The sequence below is a fragment of the Perna viridis genome, chromosome 14 (assembly GCF_037379345.1).
Source record: "Perna viridis isolate PV_CMFRI_1.1 ecotype Kerala chromosome 14, ASM3737934v1, whole genome shotgun sequence".
Classification (NCBI taxonomy): Eukaryota; Metazoa; Mollusca; class Bivalvia; order Mytilida; family Mytilidae; genus Perna; species Perna viridis.
The window spans coordinates 16,941,710-16,965,597 of record NC_142458.1 but is presented as its reverse complement, the minus strand read 5'-3'; the positions used below and the strand labels follow the sequence as shown (position 1 = coordinate 16,965,597).

General features: G+C 32.7%; 1 protein-coding gene across 2 annotated transcripts; it reads right to left on the bottom strand.

Moving 5' to 3' along the window:
• Positions 1-381: 381 nt before the first annotated feature.
• On the bottom strand, positions 382-22,714 carry LOC148598424 (WD repeat-containing protein 48-like). 2 transcript variants are annotated; one of them, XM_088561810.1, is made up of 19 exons: positions 22,638-22,714; positions 20,490-20,630; positions 19,978-20,053; positions 17,882-17,964; positions 17,050-17,179; positions 16,318-16,508; positions 15,685-15,789; positions 14,065-14,184; positions 13,233-13,301; positions 12,431-12,521; positions 11,772-11,869; positions 10,975-11,082; positions 9,714-9,813; positions 9,059-9,130; positions 7,536-7,583; positions 6,617-6,822; positions 6,012-6,088; positions 5,321-5,510; positions 382-3,018 (listed from the first exon to the last, which is right to left on the bottom strand). In XM_088561810.1, exons 1-19 carry the CDS (start codon positions 22,701-22,703, stop codon positions 2,920-2,922), a joined length of 2,070 nt encoding a protein of 689 aa, XP_088417936.1. In that variant the 5' UTR covers positions 22,704-22,714; the 3' UTR covers positions 382-2,919. The 2 variants fall into 2 exon arrangements, with proteins under 2 accessions (XP_088417936.1, XP_088417937.1); XM_088561811.1 differs by lacking the exon at positions 7,536-7,583.
• Between the last annotated feature and the right edge of the window lie 1,174 nt (positions 22,715-23,888).

Genomic DNA, 23,888 nt, shown 5'->3' with positions numbered 1-23,888 from the left:
TCTTCAACACAACGGACCACTCGGCCATAAATGTGCTGTTGGTAGATGAATCTTCAACACAACGGACCACTCGGCCATAAATGTGCTGTTGGTAGATGAATCTTCAACACAACAGATCACGTAGCTGTTAGCATGTGCTGTTGGTAGATGAATCTTCAACACAACAGATCATATAGCTGTAAACATGTGCTGTTGGTAGATGAATCTACAACACAACGGATCACTCAGCCATAAATGTGCTGTTGGTAGATGAATCTTCAACACAACGGATCACTCAGCCATAAATGTGCTGTTGGTAGATGAATCTTCAACACAACGGATCACTCAGCCATAAATGTGCTGTTGGTAGATGAATCTTCAAGGTCAGAAAAAATCAAACAATTAATAAATAACTTTTAATACAAATAACAACAATCTGTGTAAACAAAAATACATTAATTTATACTGATAATATCAGCAATGTTAAACCATTCTACATCATTATGTACCAAAAAACTGGAAATTTCTTCATTATTTTGCAGTTTTTAATAAATCACAAAACTGAGTCCATAAAATAATATCTATTTTGTATATTTGAATAATAGTTGTCTCAAAACTAAAAAAGCAACTTGTAGCCATGTGTCCCCTGCCACTGCAAGAAAAGTTGAAGTGCAAAAATCCAATAACACTATTGTAAAAAAAATTGTTGAATCAAAATGGCAGTGCAATATAAGAATCTACAAATGGTAACTAACAATCCTACAAAATTTAGACCAAAATCTGTCTAGGAATTCCTGAGGAGTTGTGTCCACAAGTGTGTTAAAAAAATACAGACACTGGTATCTGCATAGCAGCAGGGGACAAAAATAATCAAATTTAAATTTTACTTAGCCACTTAAGTGCAGATATTTTCAACTCGTCTTATAATCTGGTTATAGAAAACTTCTTTATCTTACATGTACATATATTACTAAATAACATTAAAATAAGTATGAAGATGGTCAAAAATTCCCCCTCCTCTTTAAAGGGATAGATACATGCCCCATTCTTAATATGGATATGCAATACTTGTTCTTAATAGTTCACACTGAATTTACCCAGAGAAATATATCAAATTTTAGGAGGCTCAAGCTCAATTTGAGCATACCATTAAAAGTGCAAAAATATTACCCACCAAATTGATTTTTAATACTATAAAATGCATATCATTCTTTAAATTAACACATTTACAGAAAATTACTGACAAAATCATTTAAAGGAATTCTAGTGACACCTCCTTCATGAAATGGAAATAAAATTTTCTATTGACATGATTGAATTATTGCAAGGATTAAATATGCCTATGAAGTTTATTAAAACATTTGGGGATATCTAAAGATGAAATACAGTCTCACCATAGAACAATACATAATTTTAATTCAGATTCTACAATAAAGTCTGGGTTAAGTCAAATAAAAAAAAATGAATGGAAAAATCAATCTCTAAAAAACTTAATGAATCACAATAAGGCAAAAAAAAAATAATACCAGTAATAATACCCTTGTTTCCTGCTACCAACAGGAAGAAAATAGGGTAGGAAGGTAGGGAAATTATCTTATATTGATAGCAGTGTTTTATCAAATGTTCCCAGTGTAATAAATTTCGATAATTCCCACTATGAAATAAATTCGGTAATTTCACTCTCAGACTTTCTCCTGCCAAAACGTCACAACTTCGATATCAATCCGCCATTCCCATATTTTGAAATTTATGTTTAAATAAGCAACAAATAATGGAGGAAATTATATAATAAATAGGATAACCAATTGGTTATCGTGAATAACCAAAATACGATCACTCATGCCAAGAACGCAGTAAGATTTAACACGTTCCAAACACTCGTTGAATCGAGGTGTTCTTCGGCACTAGTGATCATATTTTGGTTATTCACTCCTTCCAATTAATTATCCTATTATTATTTTTAATAAACATTTTACATTGAGTTAATGGGGAAAAATTGTAGACATTAACATAGCTTGAGCCAAAATGTCTAGGGAAGGCACAAAAAATGGGGTAAGTAAGAAATCAGGAAACATACATTTTGCCTATTAAAGACAAATTTACACTTTTTACCCAATACATATAATATTTTTGATGTTTTTTTTAAATAGAAAGCATATTTAAAAAAAACCATCAAAAATATCTTCTCATTCAGATGAAAGTAAACAATAACAAACTATTCAACTCACTTGGAATTAAAACGGTTATTTTTAAGAATTTTACCTACTTTTTGAAGTATTTTTTAACAAGAAACAGCCTGTATTCAAAGATAAATTATGGGTGACAGTAACACATAATTTTTTTAATATTAAGTAAAGGTTTGGGATGATATATTTTTACATTAATCCCCCTATTGAGAAAAAAAACATAGACTTGATCAAAAAATTCCAATATACAGTTCTGCTATGGAAATTGCAGTATATCAGTTTTACAGATCAATTTTAAAACTATTAACTTGTTCATCAACTAAACAGTGATGTCCTAATTCGGATATTTAATAATAATTAATACTCTAGAAATTAAATACCATGATTCATACCAATACCAAGTTTCCAGTGACTTTAATTGTTAAATGCTTTCAATGAGGTTCATAGAAAAATCTACATGTGTATGTACCTATCCTCAATTTTTAAGGAGTAGGTATAAAAATCAGATCTAATTTATAATTCATCCAGATACATCCAAGCAGATTGCGAAATGCTTCATATTCAGTATTCACAATGAGTCATATCCTTCTTCGGTGCTTTTGATACAGTTTGATCCAGTAATATTGAAATCTTTACTACACCATGTCCATGTGGACGTAAAGTCTGCAGGTATAGGGACCACACCATGATGTCTACAGGCAGACAGACCATGCAGAGCACTTGTATTGCACCTTGATTAATCCTATCGGATCCATCATTTATTAGTTATAGGTCTATAGTGTAACATTAGATCACCACTTTGTTTCCAGATAAAATGTTTAACAGTCCGTAAGTCCATATTAGCATCAAGTACCTGAAAATACCAATTAAATAGAACAGGATTACTGGTCAAGCAATATACAAAGAAACCTATGTAAACTGAACCCCTTCTGGACTGTGGGGATAAAAAAAGTCTTGTTTCATGCTACCAAAATGACCCTATTTTTTTGCTTCTGACCTTGAAGTTTTTCCGAACTACAATTTTCCGGATTTTGGGTAATTACCATCTTCCAGTTCTAGAACTTGTACATATAAAAACATGGCAGTGGTATGTTGGCTCCCAGTCTATTTCTGATTGTGTTGTTATAAAATTGAAACAAACCCTATCTATGAATATAAATAATTAACTTAGGAAGTATGTTACAAATGATAGAAGACCATGTGTCAATAAAATCATATTACAGCGGTAAAGCACATGTGTAAAAACCAAATAAAAATAATTTTAAAGATAAAATTATTTTCCGACCATCCAACCTTTTTTTTCTTGCTGGTAGCAGGAAACAAGACTATTATTTATTCTGGCCTAGAATCAATTCAGTTTGGACAGATGTTTAGTTTACCAAGATTTAGAATACATTTAAACTGATACAAAGCCATTGAAGGGACTTGACAAAAGTGTCCAGTGTAGACAGGTATTCACTTTCTTCAGGGTTCTGTTTAGACAAGTATTCACTTCATTCAAGGTTCTGTTTAGACAGGTATTTACTTTATTCAGGGTTCAATTTAGACAGGTATTCACTTTATTCAAGGTTCTGTTTAGACAGGTATTCACTTTCTTCAGGGTTGTTTAGACAGGTATTCACTTCATACAAGGTTCTGTTTAGACAAGTATTCACTTTATTCAGTGTTCAGTTTAGACAGGTATTCACTTCATTCAAGGTTCTGTTTAGACAGGTATTCACTTTATTCAGGGTTCTGTTTAGACAGGTATTCACTTTATTCAGGGTTCAGTTTAGACAGGTTTCATTGTAATACGTAATTACACTTACTTATAGTTCAGAAATAAGTGTGACAACAATGCAACAGACTTAACATTTCAAGCATGTTTACTTGCAATTACAGAACTTTTCACATTACTGAAGGAAAGATACTTCTGAAAATTTCTAAAACTAGTAAGCATGTTTACAATAACCTATCTGCCCTTAATTGCACTCTTAAGTCCAGTCCCTGTAAGCAAAAAAAGTGGTCTTTCCTGACGGATTCCTGAGAAAAATCAATCCCATCCATGCTTTTACCATTACTAAGCATTCATTCAAGATTATAGAAAGATATCTGTCAAAATGGATGGACGGATGGGTCAAAAACATTGTGTCCCACAACTCATTGACAATTAAACTGACAAAAACATAAATCCTGACAAAATAAAATGAAACTTTAGCATATGAAAAAAGACGTTTCTGATAAAATATTTCTGTCTGTCTAAAATTATTATAGGATTGAAAAGCTATTTTCGGTCATTCATGCATGCATGAACGACCGAAAATAGCTGTTCAATCCTTATAATTCTATCCAACAGTCAAGTCAGTCGGTTATATTGATACACTTTTTATGTTTCAATACACACATATTCCTTTGCACATGCATGGGAGCGCAGACGAATATTTACACATAATCAGCTGCACAATGACAGTGAAGGCAGCATGGACGAAGTGATAGTTGGCATTGAAAAATACGAGATGTAAACAATTCAACAGGAATATAATTATTAAGGAAATACAAGGAAGAAGGAAAATTATAACAAGGTGTTTTCAAGGGTTCAGTCAGACTCAGTTATAAGTTTCTTTCCCCAAGCTGAAAAATTGCTCTCTGTAAACAAACTTGACCGGTAAAATCAATGTGCATGTAATGAACTATTCTTACGGCTATATTATGCCGTTCAGTTCGTTGCCACACTCTTCCGAACTACATGGCCGCCATATTGGTTTCATATTGACTGGCGTTCATGCATGTATGAACGATCGACGACATTCTCGGCCAATCAAAAACAGCTATAAGCATGATTAGAATTATATACATAACAAGCTTACGTGTAGTACTGATGACAGAATTTTTAACACTTGCTTACATTTGGTAGATTTTGGGCTTTACTTTAGTTTGGCAAGTTACCGATATTACTTTGAACACAACTTATATACATGTAAGAATAAAAATCTTAGTGTGGTAGATATATGGTGTTGCACACTCCTCATAAAGATACCTAGCTTTAGTGTATAGTTAACATACATGTAAGTTACTGATGACAGTATTTTGAATGCACCTAAAGTTTGTATACAAAGCAGATAAGTTATTGATGACAATAGTTTGAATGCACCTAAAGTATGTATACCAAGCTTTACCTGATCATTACACAACAGTTCCACTTTGTCCTCTGTTAAAGCCGAGTCAGATGACTTCTCTTTCTCTGTCTTATTGTCTCCTCCGTTACCTGACTGTGACCCTGTTTCTGACCCTTGACCTAAAACTTTCTCATACACATGCTCAATGACTTTCCTGATCTGTATCATATCACTGGCAGACAATCTGTCTCTAAAAATAGTCAACAGTGTTAATCTTAATTCACAGGCTTATATGCATGTGCCACCATCTCCCCTAATCCTACCCAATTTTTCTCACTATTGTTGAGTAAGATGGGGTATTAAATATTTTATTCAAATCACAATTTCAATGTTCAGTCCCAAAGCTTAAGAACTAAAAATGGGAAATAATAAGTAAAAAATGAAATTTCCTGTACTCGAATATCACCCTTAACAATACTTTCTTTTACATTTTTCATTTACATTGCCATAACTATGTAAGCTTCTTTTTCACATTTAAGGAGGTAGACCTAGGGTAAGGGACATAACTCTTGAAATCTGTTATATGTTTGTATCATATTCAATTTCACCAAAGCCTTTCAAGCTTTCCTTAAAAACAGACTGAAATCAGTCCAAGTTACTTTGATGCTTACATGAGATTGATGCACAAACATTCCCATGATTTGTAAGAGTTGTGTCCCTTACTCTAGGTCTACAAACCTCATAAACCTACTTTTTTATTGTTTTAATTCCAGTACATGGGTGTGGCTGGAGAAAGAATGGAATCTTATTTGATTTTGGTGTGTTTCTCTGGAAAGAAAAAATAACCAAACATTTATAATATTATTCAAACCATAAATACTTTACTTCTGAGAGCTTAATTCTTCCTGTTTCAAATTAATATAAGAATTTTTAATGAGTAAGGGGTTTGTTTTTCTTTCAATGTGTTCCTTTAGAAATATATATAAGAGTTTAATTTAAAGGACTAAATTTTGTACTTTAAAAAAAAATAACTGAATGGTTCTTTTTAACAATACATCTGAAATAATTAGTGCATCATTTCGACCAATCACATAACAAATTATCAAACAAAAAAGTTTATTCCAAATTTTTCCAAGCTTATAAAAAGCTGACAATGACATATTCATAAGTAAATACAAACTAAACACACAAAAAAGGAATTGAAACAGTGAATACTGAATTAAAAATGGAAATTCTGCTTTTTAATTGAAAAAAAATACTATTCCCAACACATTGGAGAAGGACATAAAATATGACTTACATGAACTATGTCCACAACCCATATAGGTACTGTCTCATTCATAAAATATAACTTACATGAACAACTACATCCACAACCCATGAAGGTACTGTCTCATTCAATAACATTTGTTCTGTGTCACCTCCAGCATCCCTCGCCAAAAGTCTGAACAAAGCACGACCTCCCACCTCACAGAATATAACAGGAGTGTGGCCAGGTACACCAAAATACTGATGACTGACATCTCCCCCGCCTCCATCTGTCATCATACCATTAATGTTATCTATAAATAGAATGGTTTCTATAAATAGAAGTTACTAAAAATACCAATGCCTATAAAAAGATTCTTTTGTAAAGTTAAAACTGAATGAATTTCCTATAAGTAAAATGCTTTGAACAAAATTGATGGATATCAAGTTAAGCATTAGGAAAAATATTTTTTATCAAACATTTGATATTTTTATGAAGAATTTATAATATTCCTGAAAAGGTCATTATTTTATTAGAAAAGTTTTCAAACAATCTATGAAAATAATATGTAATACTTTAATAAAAAATCCAAGTACTGTTAGTGAGTTCATCAAGTGATATCCTACAGCTTATGATAAATTAAACCTTTAAATATCTCCCTTTAAATCATCCTGCTTCATCTACATACATGTACACATATGATGGCATATCTTAATAAAAAAAATTCAAATAAAATTGGTTTTGTTTTAAAATTCCTTTATTAAGGAATTTACTTTAAACCCTTCAGTGAAATTAACTCCCTTTCATAGTGTCTGAAAAAAAAAAAACAATTGTCTTGAATCAATGATGCATAACATCCACTACATTACACTGAACAGTCTAGGAGGAGATGCATTCAGTGATTAAAGGAAGAACACACAGATGAATAGCCAGACAAGGCGACTCTCAATCTACCCCCATTGATTCTCTTTAAACATTACAAGAGTATATGTTTTTATCCTACAGAACATGATAAATGACTTCAACCTTTTTGATCTTGAATCCTACCACTGATAGTATCTTTTGAGTAATATCCTATATAAAGAGGAGAGTTTACAAAATTAGCATTTTCTATTATTCTTTATTTTACCAAATGCTATACAGTATATAGGTCAATTGACATGACAGTTGTAATATAGCAGACATGAAATTTTTAACACATAAATTTAAATTAATCATGTACATGTAAATGCGATATAATAAACTACTGTGACAGTTCTTTAATTTGTGGACACCCATTCCCATAGATAGGGAAGAAAGACAAGTTTGTGGATTTTTGAATTTGTGTTTTTGTGGTTTTCAGTATACACATCAATGGGATTCTCCTTTTCGTTGGGAACCAAATTTCGTTGTTTGGCCTACCCAAGAAAACCATGAAAATTGGTACCCCACAAACAATAGTACTTCCACAGTACCAACTACTGTAAGTAACAGTAATACACGAGTAACAATTAAACTCTTTCTAAAGAAAGTCACTCCGAATTTCATCAGCTCTATTAATATATACTGTGAAAGTACTTTAATTTGTGGATGCCAATTTTCGTGGATCAGGGAAGAAACACAAGTTCACAGATTCTTGAATTCGAGATTTTAATGCTTACAGTATACACAACAATGGGAATCTTTTAATAGGGAACCAAATTTCGTGGTTTGGTCTAGCCACGAAAACAATGAAAATTGGTTTGGTACCCCACAAACAATAGTACTTCTACAGTACCTCTTTTTATATAAAGGGATACTAGTCTCAGAAATGATTTTACAAAGCCAATAAAAAAGCAAAAATCAGAGAAATCGAAAGTAAACATACATTTAAAAAAAAGAAAATGAATGGTAAAATGAGGATATGAAAAAGCAGAATTCCAATTACAATCAAAAATAAACATATATTTAAAAAAAGAAATGGAATGATAAAATCAGGATATAAAAATCAGAATTTCACTTTAAAACAGAAGAAATTCATGTCTGCTTATTTATCAACCTGACTGAGAGATTTCCTTCTCGAGAATTGTGCTTAAACCACTTCAAAATATATTTCATTCGCAATGTTATGAGATGACTAATGTTTTTTTCTGCTTGTATATGTCAGGGCCCTGTTTTTTTTTTAAAATTTAGAATCTCTTCTCTAAGGAGGAAAAATTATTTAAAATGTTAAGTGAACATGTAGTGTGGAAAATATCTCTCCTCAAAATGGAAAATTTGTTTACATGTATATACTTGTATTCACAATGCATGCCCATGCATGAAAGAACAGAACATATAGAAAATACTATTAACATTACATTAAAACCTGTCTAGACCCTAAACCCAAATTTTGGACTGAAGTCTTTTTTCCTGTTTACCTAAGTATTTTATTTACATAGGTCCAAATCAATTAAAACAAACAAAATAGGGCTTCAGAAGATGTCTCATGTAGACAGGTTTTCAGTGTATGCAGCGTTCAGTTTACACAGGTTTCACTCTACAAAATAAGTATAAAATATTAAGAAGAGTTAATCAAGCAAAGTTCATACCTTGTCCCTCAAACAAATGTGTCTTTGGCCATTGTTCTAACAAAGCTTGCAACAACTGTTGTCCTATATTCACTGAAATAGTCATAATGATCATTTAAATGTGTTTGACTAAGACTCCTTTTCTGCTATACTTTAATACATACAAACATGCATTTGAGTCTTGTAAACTGACCACAGACAAGAACATATTCAATCCTTACTTTCTTTAAGATTCAGAATAGTTAATTAAGTAAAATTCCTTCTTCAGCAAGTACTTTCTTAGTTGATACAATTAACTATCATTAAGCGATTTTGGGAGCTTTTAATGTAGATCCCTGAAAAATTTAATGTAAAAAGGAAAATTTCCTGGAAATTAACATTTTCAACCTCTCTCTACTAATCAATGTAAACATGACCTTTCAACTTGCTCAGACTTTACTCAAAACAAACTTTTTCATGAATGTTTTCAAACATGACAAGAATCATTTAATTTCAAACAGGACTGTCAGCAGCATCTAGAGTGAGTTTACCATGTTAAATGGTACCAAATTGGCAAAACCAGATAAAGTCACATACATCATTCACTTTTTCCGAGTCTGCACTGTTTTGATGAGAGTTTTGAATGTCAGACGCTGTGCAGAGCTTGGAAGAAATAGAATATTTTCAAAGAACTTACATTTGGTATCTGTACTTTCGTTAACAGAAACAAGACCTAATTCTTTGGCAGACATCCAAGACGCAAAGCAATCAGACTCATCCAAATGTATCGTTAATAACTGAAGGGAAAAAAATTACACCTACAGTTTACATGTACAGTGCAGTGATCGAATTTAAGAGAAATACTTGCTAAATGCAACTAGAAATTCAATTTTGATATATGAAATATTTCCACTTGCCAAAATTTGCAAGTGGAATTCTACATGTCATATAGGTTAAGTCCAGAAATAACCACAAAAAAAAAACATCGAACTTGGCCAGTGTAAATTTTCAGTACTTGCTAAATTTAGATAGTGGTAAAAATTTTGAAATTCCATCCCTGCAATGTTTGAAATATTTTAACCTGGGTATTAGAGGGGTTAATATGTATAGGGTTTTAATCGGATAAAAAGAATGCTCTAAGGCATTTTGCCCTACTGGTAAAAGAGCCTTATCAGTCATGTCTAAAACATAAATCAAATACTAGTTCGAATATTTTCTAAAAAAAAAATTGTACTTAAGAGTTTAACCCTTGTTGTGCTGCGCATTTCTGGGAGAGTGGGTGGGCCAACGTGTGAAAATGGGGTCCGTCACTCAAAAATGATCATTTTTGTCCATTTCTGGTCATTATTTGCTACCTGTGGGGTTCAACAGGAACAAATCAGGAACCAAAGCACATTCATCCTACAGCCTGAAGACCGTGAAGGCTACTGAAGCCCAATAAAGTGTGTTACATTCATGAGTGGGGGTCAGGAGCCCCCTGAAGGATCATTCATGAGAAAAAAAGGATTTTTTCCAATTTTTGGCTTCTGTTTGTCCATAAACCGGAAGTAGTCAATACAAGTTGACACAGAAATCATTCTTATTTAGTTTCCAGGCAAAATAGAGTACTACAGATTTATTCTGCTCTGACGAGGGTTAACAAAATGAACCCTATCCCCCAAAAAATCTTTTTTTTTTTACAGAGGAAACTCCTGACCTCCTCTTTAGCTTTCAAGTCATTATTTATTAGCAAACTCTATATCAGATGGCCTCATTTCAAAGCACAGTCATGCTGCTTGCAGATGGACACTAATTGTGCTTTCCTAAACTCAGACTTACACTGCCAGAACCGATAAAGCGGAACATGGTCCAATCCCAAACAGGTCCGGATGTAGCACTACAAGGGTTAAGTTAACCATTTCATTCTTTTAAAATGTAATAAACTACATAAATGATATTACCTAACAAAAAAAACTTACCCCTGTTTTAAGATCAACAGTAAACCAGTTTGGTACATAAACCATTTTAAATCTTTTCTTTATCTCCTCTTCAAAATCTACTTTACCCAAATCTTCAACTTTACTACCCTGAAATAACCATCAAATTATTTTTTTTCTTATTACAAGGGGAGCTAATTCTGTAGTGCTTATAAAAATTCAAGTTACACAACTCTTGCTGAAACTTGATATAGCAGTATGTTGAAAGAATAAATATCTCATATTTAATGATTCTTGTAGACAAACAATTCAAATCATCTAATTTGCAGTTCAATGATGTCATATGTTATTTTTTTTCACTTTAAAACTGAATCTGATTTTTTCCTACCTTTATTTTTTCCTCTATAATACTTCAGCTTCTAATTTATTCATTGAATTTCTTCTAGTAGTGTCAACTCTGACTTTATATTTGCTATTACAGCATTTATGGCAAATTGAGGGGAACTATTATCACTAGAAAAAATGTTAGCAAAACTGACTTTAAAGATACATGGTCAAACTATAAAGTCATCAAAGTGTCTTCAATCTGAAATGGAATCCAAAAACATGGCTTACCTATATAAATTTTCTGCTTAAAAATATCAACTGACCATGATAAATACAGAAAAAAACTATAACAAATAAGTCAATGGTTGAATGGGCAAACAAACAAAAAGAATGATCACTATATACATGTACAGGTCTACTGGATAGAAGGGAATATCATTGAACTTTTACACATTTCAAGTTATTTAAAAGTTCAGAAAAGCACCATGACCACATAGTTCAGATCTACATACCGTTAATACATCCCATAATGCCACATGATCTTCAGTATCTTTTGTTAGTATATGTCTTTTGTCATTTAATACATAATACTGTCGTATGCTGGATCCTCCTGAGAAAAGATAATTTAAAAGAGAGATGACTTTAAATTCATTGAATTAGCATATCAAGTTGTATATGAATTTTTTTATCATAATTCTAAAATTTGTTTTGATTGCTGTTTACACTGTTCATAGCCAGAAGAAACTATGGGGGTGGTTTTTTTTAATTTATTGATGTGATAATAAAAATGGGGTAACAAGATGCCCACAAAAGAGACCTAAGATGAGAATCACTACATCATTCTTTGTTGACATTATAAAGTCATTAATTTCAGCTATTGGATAATTACTTTATAGTTGTCAGGGATGTTTTACCAGGTTATCAAACATAACAGAAATTGGTAAAATCAGAAATACATAAACAGTAAAAAAAAAAAATTGTAGCGGCAAAATCTGGATTTCAATTAGTGGAATTCCGCAAAAAGCGGAAAAAAATCATCCCCGAGTTTTGCAGGAAGTTGCTAAGATAAATGGTATAGTATTTTTTTCAAAAGAATCACCAGTTCAGCAGCAAGCAATACATACAACTTTTTGTTTTGTTTTTCTGTTTTTTGTTTTGTTTTTAAACATACCTTTAATTGTGTGATCAGGCTGTGTATATAATGGTGTGACTGTTTCATTGTCATATCCACCTGACATTCTCTTGGAAACTTTTTGTAATGGCTGTAATTTAAAATAAAAATTCTCAAGTAAACTTCTTTTACTTATATGCAAAACAGATTTAATTAACTTGATCAGAAATTTCATTTAAAACCATACATACATGTATATAGATTCAAATTTATATGTCCATTTCATTAGGTACAGGACTACTGAATATTCATGATGACATGAAAAGAGCTTCAATCTTAACCTTAACTTAAGTTTGATAAACAGAGAAACCAGAATTAGTCAAAAAAATCTAATGCCCCATTTATAACAGAGCAAACTACCTGTCGTTATGTTGTAGAGTCACATGGCATGTTATTTATAGCATAAACAAAACAAAAATCAGTAAAATCTAGATTTAGCAAAATATTTATAACATTTTTTAACATTTTCATTTGTATGTTCAACAAGAAAATGTGAAAATTTCTAATCTAAAAGAGATCTTATGACATTGCCTTCCATCAGACCTTTCACCATTACTGGAAAACTAGTGTTAACGATAAAAAGTGACAATGATTCTTAGTGTCAATGGTAACTTCTGTTTTCCACCGGTGAATGTTTTCTTATTGTCATTGGATGTAAGATAAAACATGAATTGAACATGCAAATAACATAATTTGTCAAAGCGTTAGCAGTACATATCAAGCAATCAGAGGGTTAAAATATTTTTTTTCTAGTAGGAACTACAGGTGAAGAATGAAAGAAACATGCATCCTTACTACTCACCCAGTTTTTAATGCAAGAATCTGTAGTAGCTACCCATAATGACTGTTGTTCACATGATGCCAATTCAAGCTGAATCAAAATGAAATTTAAATGCAACATTTGTTATATAATGTCCTATTTCGTTTGATAATATAAATTATTGGGTCTAAATTCCATGATTTAATGTCAAATTATTTTGCAGGTATCATTAATATCAGGGCATGCAATACAAACTGAATGTACCTGATTTTTAGTTGCAATTTCCATAGTTTCAATAGAATGTAGACATTGCATTATAAATTAATATGAGATAAATACTATAATCTGATTGGTTAAAATAATTTTGTTATATCTCAATGGATAAACAATATTGACATGCCCTTATTCAGTTAAATTCAGAGCTACTTTTCTCATGTTTAATGATAAAAATATGTTTTAAAATTAATTTATAGGAATTAGCTATGATAAAAATTTTGTCTATTGAAAGATAATATAAATTTTCCATGTGCATATTTTGTTTATTGGACTTCCCACAATAAACAATATGCACACAGAAAATTTATGTTATTTTTCAATGGACAAAATTTTTATCATAGCCAATTCTTAAGTATTTTTTTAAATTATGGATACCAATAATGACCTAGCATTCATAAATAACCACATGGGTTGTATAGTCAGTATGTAAAGATGAAATTTACAATCCAAATCTTCAAACACAACATAGTTTTCTGCTTAATACACTCCAATTCATAAGATACAATGATTAATGTAACAAAAGTATAATTTTGCCTCCACACATTTCTGTAACTGTATATTTAGTATAACAACTGAAAAGAGTATTGTGCAATCTTACCCTTAACACAGGAGCCTTTTCTTCACAGATAAGAGTTCTGTATTCTGGATTTCTGATGTCTGTTGCCCAAACTCGCCTATCTCTGCCTGCAGAATATACTGTGGAGAAACTTTCATTTGCCTAAAAATTAAGATGAAAAGCGTACTTGAATCCAAAACTAACTAATATGGAGTTTAATTTGTATCTTGCATTATGAGCTTAGAATATCTAGAAGTCTGAAATGATCTTAAATTCCACACAACACCATCTACTTTTGTTCTTTTAGAAGCACTAATCACCACTTGTAATTACAGGACATTTCTATTTCAATGGTGCTTTTTCATATTCCTTGCTTTGACTTCATTTTTTTTAAATTGGAGACAAAGGGAAAACTGTTTACTGTCTGATTGGATCAATGGACAGTAGAAGACTTCAAATTCAAATATTTGATTTTTTGAGCTGTGGTTTATAGTACTGGGGTACTTCTAAACAAATTATTTTAAACCATTTAGGTATTTATTGAAGCAAACATAGTTTAAACTTGAGTACTTGTCTTACTTTCCTAAACGAGAGCGCTAACCTGGCTGTTGTATGTTGGTTGATTTTGGTACCCTTATTTGTATGGTTATGTCCCTTGAAAACTAAAATGACTTGCATTCAGTAAATATGAAAACGACTATTGAGACTACATGCTGGACACTTGGTCTGACTAATAACTTGTTTCAGACCTACAAAATCATCTGTCAATGGTCTTAAAGAGAAAGAAAGGCAGTCGAAAAATTTCCTGTGGACAATATATATATATGAAGCATAGTTTAAATATAACTAGAAACACTGTGAACATGCTCTCCGAAATAAGAATACCCTCTATGTCAAATAGAAACTCAGTAATTGGATTATCTCCCTTTGTAGACTTGGACAGTAACATATTCTTGACGAAAATCAAATTTTTTATGTTATCTCTTAATGAATAAATACAAAAAAAAACATGGATTTATTAGAATGTGATTCTTCATCACTGAAAGAATTGAGTTGAATTAACAAATTTTACTACCTAAAGGGCCATCAATTCATGGAACAGACAGTACAATGAATTACTATAAACATTTACACTCACCTGTAGAGTCCATTACTATAGACATTACACTCACCTGTAGGGTCCATTACTATAGACATTACAGTCACCTGTAGAGTCCATTAATATAGACATTACAGTCACCTGTAGAGTCCATTACTATAGACATTACACTCACCTGCAGGGTCCATTACTATCCACAGACATTACACTCACCTGTAGGGTCCATTAATATAGACATTACAGTCACCTGTAGGGTCTGTTACTATAGACATTACACTCACATGTAGGGTCCATTACTATAGACATTGCACTCATTACTACAGACACTCACCTGTATGGTCCGTTACTATAGAAATTAAACTCACCAGTAGGGTCTGTTACTATAGACATTACACTCACCTGTAGGGTCCATTACTATCTATAGACATTACACTCACCTGTAGGATCCGTTACTATAGTCATTACTGTCCCCTGTAGGGTTCGTTGCTTTAGACATTACACTCACCTGTAGGGTTCGTTACTATAAACACTCACTTGTAGGGTCCATTACTACAGACACTCACCTGTAGGGTCCAAACCCCTTCTTCATGGACTCTAAATGTTGCTACACATCTCTGTTGACCCAGGGACCATAACCTTATTGTACCATCTGAGCTCCCCGACAAACACTGAAAAATATAGGAGGTTTTTTGTTCTCAATAATCAAAAAACAGTATATTCTAAAAAAAATAAGCCACAGAGCCAAGTATCACTTTCAAAGAAAACGACATGATTTGTGCTAAAAGCATTATAGCTACTTAACAACTTAGTAATAGCCAAATTAAATAACTGTATAGACAGTTAGTACATGGCCAAAACAAATATAAAAAATTGAACTGAAATATTACTAGTTTCTAGCTTTAGCCATAGCCCATCAGGCAAATGGTTAAAACACAAGACAGACAAAGTTTTGGTTATATGATTCATTTATTCCGCATACAAAAAATATACACACAAAGAACATGATAAATTTAATTGTTCATTTAATTTTTTCATACTAAAAAGTTGATTAATAAAACAAAATTAAAACAGCTTCTTGAAACAGCTTGAAAAGGATTCATTTGGGATAGTAAAATTAAATTTACAACAACAATGATCCATAGACATCTTCAGTTGTCTGGTAGATTTTACACAATATCTTTTCGAGGATGATTTACCTGAGTGCCATCTCTGTTGAGCACCAATGCCTTAACATTATCTGTATGCCCTTTAAGTTTCATGAGTTTCTGACAAGTCCGTGGATCCCAAACCCTTAACACTTTTTCTGTAGATCCTGACACAATAACGGACCCTGGGGGATTCATTGCAAGGCTGTAGATAGAGTCTTTATTTCCATTTAAACTAGATGCTGAAAAAAATAAAGAACAGATATAGTGATTGGTTGACTGCAGTATTAGGTCCTAAGCAAAAGGCAGATATATGTATTTCACTATTTTAAGATATGACCAATAGAACACTCCATATTTTTCTAACTTGAGTTTTACTGTGCTAGCCCATACATAGCAAGCAGTCCCCTTTAAGGAATTTATGGAGAAACAATCCTGCCAAAGTTTTCATGGTACATTTCATCAAAGCTTGAAAAAAAGCACTATCCAGTCAATCTAACTTTTTGGCATGGGTGGAAAATAAAAAGAAATATCTAAAAAGTTTGTCTAATGATCATAATCATTTATAAAACTGATAAAGATGAATAAAAGATAAATAGTTATTCGGAGTTTAAAGTAATGATGTTCCACAGAAATATGGTAAAGGCCATTCTTATTCCTGGTAACATGACTTGGACTATACCATGACTTACTAATGACTGTTATTAGAAGCAATTAAGACAGTCAGTGTATTGACGTCCCACAGAAATATGGCCCTGTCCAGCCCTGCTAAACAATACTTACTAGTGACTGTGTTATTAGAAGCAGTTAAGGCAGTCAGTGTATTGACATCCCACAGAAAAATGGCCCTGTCCAGCCCAGCAGATGCTACTTGTTCCTTGTCTTTGGCATAGGCTAAAGCTTTGACATAATCCTATAATCCATGTAAAATACATTCATAAAAGTTACACATTGGCAGATTCAGATGATAGGGAATACTGGATGCTCCAGGGAAAAAAAATAAAATGGAAAATTAACATGTTTAAGCTGCTTAAGACTACTTGAAAAAGAAAAAAATATACTGCAATTACAATAAACCTAGGTTGACATTGGGACATCATATGTCAAAATTAAAATATAGTATTTCAAAATTACAACATAGTATGTTGAAATTACAGCATACTTTGTCAAAACTATGATATGCAATGTAGTATGTTGTAATTTTGACACACAATATATAGTGATATTGACACAGGATATTGTAATTGTGAAAGAGTTTTTTCCTTCGGTAGCCCTTAAGAGTTTCAGTATTTTTACGCGAAATCTAGATTTTGCAGACAATCTTTATCCAAGAGTTAATGCCATTCTCTACAGACAGCATTTTCCCCGCCTTGTAATCTTGGATCCACCCACGTAAAGGATATTTATACCATATATTGAGGTACTTTCACAAGGCCCTGTTATTCAGTTCAATAATTAATAACTGCTACTTATAATGTAGTTTGTTTATTTTTGTAATTACCACTCATGCAAGGCCTGTATAAAGGCTGTTAAAAATCACTGTTTTCTAGGACTTAAATTTGTTTTAGCAACATTTTTGTAAGCTATTAAGATGTATATTTAACAGTATTCTAACCTTGTGAGTCCGTAAAGTTGACATACAGAATCCCTTGTGTGCATTCCATACTTTAACTGTAGTGTCACTGGATGCTGATATTACTGAAAATATATGGAAAACATTGGAGATATTACTGAAAAATACATTGATGGTATTACTGAGAAATACACTGGTCGTACTACTGAGATATACACTGGTCGTACTACTGAAAAAAACATTGGTTATGTAACTACTAGAGACTCCAGAGAGCCTGGATCATTCACCTGGTCAAACATAGTTTTATTTTAGCTGTCTAAAGCTGGACTCTCGACCCTTACTGTTCTATTGCCACAAGAATCATTTAATCAACAGAGAGCATTGCCATGACAGTCACCAAGTGTTGACACAATGTGATTTCTGCCATCAACGGATCTTTCTGAAAATTTCAGCATAGGTCCATCCCATCCTGCAGAACAATTTTACTCCAGCCAGATTTTAGCAAAAATAAACTGCTTTTGAGTCATTTGCAAAATTCTGCAATTTGACCCTATAATCTATTTTTAGTACTGGTAGCAGGCCATGCATTTCAACAGATAAAAAATACCCATGCACAGTTTGTTAGTTCTACAGAACATTTATGCTAAATTTTGTTTCAATATATTCAGAAGTTTCAGGAGAAGATTTCAAGTTGGAAATGTAAATACGGTGGAAAAATCCATTTCAGGACCAATAACTCATTTATCCATCAATGGATCTTCGTGAAAATTTTTGGCAATTTTACTCCTGCCAGATTTAAGCAGATTTTAGCTAAACCCAATTGTTTTGAGTTCTTTGAAAAATTCTGCGATTTGCCCCCTCAACAGTCTATTTTAGCAACACTAGCTCAGTAAGCTGGTCATGTTTTTTTTTCGCCAGATCAAAAATCCCAACACAAGTATTGTTAAGAATACCATAGGAACATTCAGTGATTCATGCAAAGTTAGGTTACAATCTTTCCAGTATTATCAGAGGAGAAGATGTTTGAACAAGAGACTCACAGGAGCCTACATCACTCACCTGGTAAAATTTTTGCTTTCAAAAGCAATTAATTTATCAAGGAGTTGGGTCTCACTAACCACTTCCGGGTCAAATGGCCACCACCCCTATGTCGAACCAAAAACACACTGAACCTAGACCTATGCATTGTAAGTGCATTATTTGTGTGTATTCTGATTAAAAGTATTAAAAATAAAGCTGAGAATGTGTACCTTAAAATCATATATGTAATTCACTACAAAAGTGTATGAATATTGTTTACATGTGTGAGTAATTTGCCTCCATGCTGTCAGTTTGCTGAACACTTTAAACCATCTCAAAATTGGCTAAACCTATAGGTTATATGTTTTTGGAGATACATGCAAAAACTATTCTCTAACTGTCATGTTCTATTTTTAGTAAAGGCTGCCATAATTTAGGCAAATAAAAAATCCCCACATTAATTTTATGCAAGATACCCCAAGAACATTCATACCAAGTTTGGTTCCAATTGGTCAAGTAGTGTCAGAGGAGAAGAGTTTTGAAAAATTGTTAACAAAGATGGCCTCAGGCCAGGTGAGCTAAAAAGTTAACAGACAACAGCTATGAAGTGATGACAAAAGCTCACATGGCCTTTAGGCCAAGTGAGCTAAAAATAAATAAAAAAAAACACTGGCGATGGCATGCCCTTTACATGTAATTGTCACATATGATACATGTACATTTCACTGTGCAGCTTCTTTCTGGTCATACATGTAGGACAGACAGATCCTTTAGACTTCAAACTCTTTGGTCTTTCTCGGTATTTTAACAAATCAACTCTAGTATTTCATCCTTACTTTATGTTGCAAGTTTGAAGAATATCAACTCTGAAATCATTGTCTGAGAACAGTATATTTTCCATATTTATTATTGGTTTGTTAAGTAGCTCTTAAATAAAATCTTGATCACATACAAATTCCAACTTGATCGAAATTTTATGGTCATATAGTTTTACGACAAGGGTGACATACCTAAAACTGTTTGAAAATCAAAACTGGACTAGTAAACCACTGGTCAAAAAGTATATACTGTTACCTTTGCAAAGAAACATGGGATTTTACATGACAATGTGAACTTACAAGTTCTCCCACCACAGCACAGAACAATATCATTGACCCAGTCTGTATGATGTTCCATTGATAACATGTAGGGATCCTAGAAAAAAAATATAAACAAAAAGTTTCAGGTAAACTCACCTTCACTTACTATCTTTCAGTTTAATTAGTTGTAACCAACAGTAGGAGACAACACTTTTATTAATGATAAATTTCCATGCATGTGAATGGTTGAATGGGACCCATTCTCATGAAACCATGGAGTCACGTAATGAGACTCACATACCCTATAGCAATGTCTCAGTCACTGATTTATGTTGTGGCATATTTACTAAGGAATAAAAATACTAACAATGTCATACAGAATATAGAAATCATAAAAATATGACATTGTCAGAAAGTAGGAAATGTAATGTTTTCAAAATCAAAATTTAAGGAAAAAAAGAAACATTTCAGAGTAAACCAAACACCTGTCTAAACTAAGCAAAACATTCAGGCAAAAAGAGGTTCGGATAAAACAAGTTTCTCTGGATTACCTTATTAGTCTTAGTATTGAAGATTCTGATGATGGAATCTCTACCAGCTGAGTAGAGCCTATTGATGAGTGGATCATACTGTAGAGAGTTAATTCCTGATCGATGGTGGCGCTCAACTTCATCCCTGATTACAAATGAAACCTGTAAAATAAAAAGGATAAATTCCTGATCAATTGTGATGCTCAGTTGCAATCCTGAATATAAAGACCCCTGTAAAATAAAAACGTATTGGATACACAGCTCAGACCTGGCAAAATAATTTTTCAACCTGTCAGACATTTGGTACAGCAACCTAAGAAAATCTGTTGGATCGAACAATTATCTGCCGGACCTAAAAAAAAGCAGCCATGAATGGCCAACTTACCATTCTGGATTAATACTCCTCGTTTTACGTTTTTTCCTGTTGACAAGCTTTAACCTCTGAATCAGTAAGCTTCCTTTTTAAAGGCTTTCCAGGGATGGCATCCCTATTATATACTAAAGCCGGAATCATTTATCTGATCAAATTTAAATTTGCCTCGATTTGGACGCCACCTTTAAACCGGAAGTTCAGTTTTTTTTTAAAATAAACATACCGGACATCTGGTCCAGAAATCATGCAAATTTTACTGGACCAGTGGCTAAAAGTACCGGTCATGTCCGACGGTCTGACGAATTTCGCCATGACTAACAACTCTTGACATTTCAACATAGAGAAACACATACGGTTTCATGATAAAATACTTATTCCTCCATGTATTACGCACATTCATGTATACCTTGCACCCCCTTCTTGGCAAAGGGGATTGATGAAAAAAATTAGTTTCTGTGTAAAGCGCATACTGGGGAAGCAAGGAAAAAATCACCAGCAGAAGACCACATTTAGTGGAAAGGATTCCAGTGAATTCCCTGAAATGCATATCCTTTCATAATTAATCAAGGAAAAAATCACCAACAGATGACCACATTGAGTGGAAAGGATTCCAGTAAATTCCCTGAAATATGTATCCTTTCATATTTAATCAAGGAAAAAATTACCAGCAGAAGACCACACTGAGTGGAAAGGATTCCAGTAAATTCCCTGAAATGTGTATCCTTTCATCATTAATCTTTTAAATAAAAGTATTCTTTATGATTCCCTGCGTTTGCAAGCCATTTATTGATTTAAATACACCAATGCATTGGATCTATTCAACAGGTCAGCTAAAATGTTTACATTCTTGTTTGTATGCAAATCAGGCACATGTATTTCACTAAAACAATGGTGTCATGTCCAACCATTTATAAAAAAGATGTTTAAATTTACCAAGCTTGTGAAAAGATATTTGACATCTGGAAACTGTTCATCAAGTGGATTAAAAAATTATAGAGAATTGTTTTAATTGATCTTTTGTTATTTAATAATTAGATGACAATGGGCCCAAGGACAGGTTGGCACTTATTGAGTATTTAATGCTCCACTGCACACTGGTGAAGAAGTTATAATTAGGATGGCAAGTGTTGAGAGGAGAATAATAAGAAGCCAGACATGGTTTTTCTTACAAACTATGAAATGCAAGAAAAAGACATTGATGGATAAAACAACTATTAAATAGCAGTAAAAAAATGGCTCCATGTTGTCTTGCATTGAAGACTTCAGTTCTGATTCAAAAAAATTATCTCTACAGAAAAAAATCTAGAAACTCTTTGTTTTGGTGTATACCATACATCCCCCTCGTGGAACAAAGAAAAAGATGGAAAAAGGTGTGCTGTATACACGGAAGAATATGGTAAAGAAACCGAAAGTCTGGAAAGAGTTATGCACTCAAGTTTGTCACAGACGTTTCATTCTAAGCCTGGCATAGAGTTTAGATGAGATGGGGGATTGCCTTCTGTGACATATTGAAATATATGCAACTGCCATTCAAAAGCCTCTACATTACATTTGTACAACAACATTAACTACTTCCTGAGATATTGTGTAATGGCCAGTTTGGAAACTCCCTGCTCCTAGTCCAAATAATTATGCTGTCTTGGGAAGCTATTTTTTATTCTGCTTGCTTGCTTGCTTCCCTTCGACATAATCTTCATATTTAACAAAAATTGCCTTAGCACACTGAAAATGAAATACTACAGGACAACAGACATTTTTGGTAAAAAAGCCTACAGATGCACCGCTAAGTCTATTACCTGTACTTTCTTCTTTCCTTGTCCCGCAGAATTTCTGTGGTGTGTAGCCATTGATAACATGTGCATTACGTAGTCAAATTGTGCGGTGTCGGTGTAAAGTTCGGTCCGGATACGAAAAGCTGCAGTAATATATCCGTAGAATGAAAGCTTTTATAGCTAGGTTTTTAACCTAGTTAAATTACGATAAAAAATAATTGTTTAAGATGTTGATAAAAGGTTAAAAGCTAAATGGAATATAGTTTTTGAAAACTGAAAATTTAAATTTTGAAAAAAATTCTTTCTGAAGACAAAGGTACTTTCATTTAGATATTATTTTATCATAATTCAAAGCACGTTTATTTAAGAGTAATCAAGGGAAGCAAGATTCTAGCGGAAATAAAAAGAATGTAATCCAGGGGAAAAGGCCAGACCTGGAAACAGACAAACACAACAAAGAACATAAAGTAACTAAAATGAAAAATAAAAAGAAACATAAGTACTAAAAACTGGAAGCATGGACCAGGTGCACCGGTAGGATAAGCGTCCTCTGCTTTTCTAGAAACACCCGCTGAGTTGTTAATAAAAAGTCAAGTCAAAATAGCCTTGCCACTCAGCAGATTTTACTCTTTTCATTTGACATTAATTTCTTTTTAATAGATGCAATAGTTTTCACAAACACCCAATAATAAATCAACCCATATATGAACATTAAAAAAGTGGTTTTCAATTTCTGAATTGTCTTGAAAGTTCTAAGTTTGAACTGGAAAATATTTACATATTTCTTATTCCAATAAAAGAAAGATATGTTGCCATTCTCCATTTTTTATCTTTAATTTGGTAGACCTATCATCAAAATCCATCAAGTGGTTTAGCAAAGTTATCCTATTTTTAACAGAGAAATTAGAGAAAATTTTCTAATAAACAGCCAAATAGCAACATATGACAATGTTCCGTATAAATTATAACAAGTGACTTCTCCCTCTATTATACATTTTCTGGCCTAAGAAGGGATCAGTCCAGTGATTTCAAGTGATTTTCTGTATAATCGACTAAAATTTTCTATCATAAGGTTATGCGTATGGACAGCGGAGGTGATGTATACCCATAAAATCTGGTTTAATCCACCGTTTTTGGATACTTTAAAATACATGTGCTATAGCATGAACATTAGACATTATTTTATTTACCAATCATGGGCCCTTGTCAGGCAAGATACACGGACATCATAATTCAATAATTATCAATACAAAGAATCTTTTAGTGAACAATATA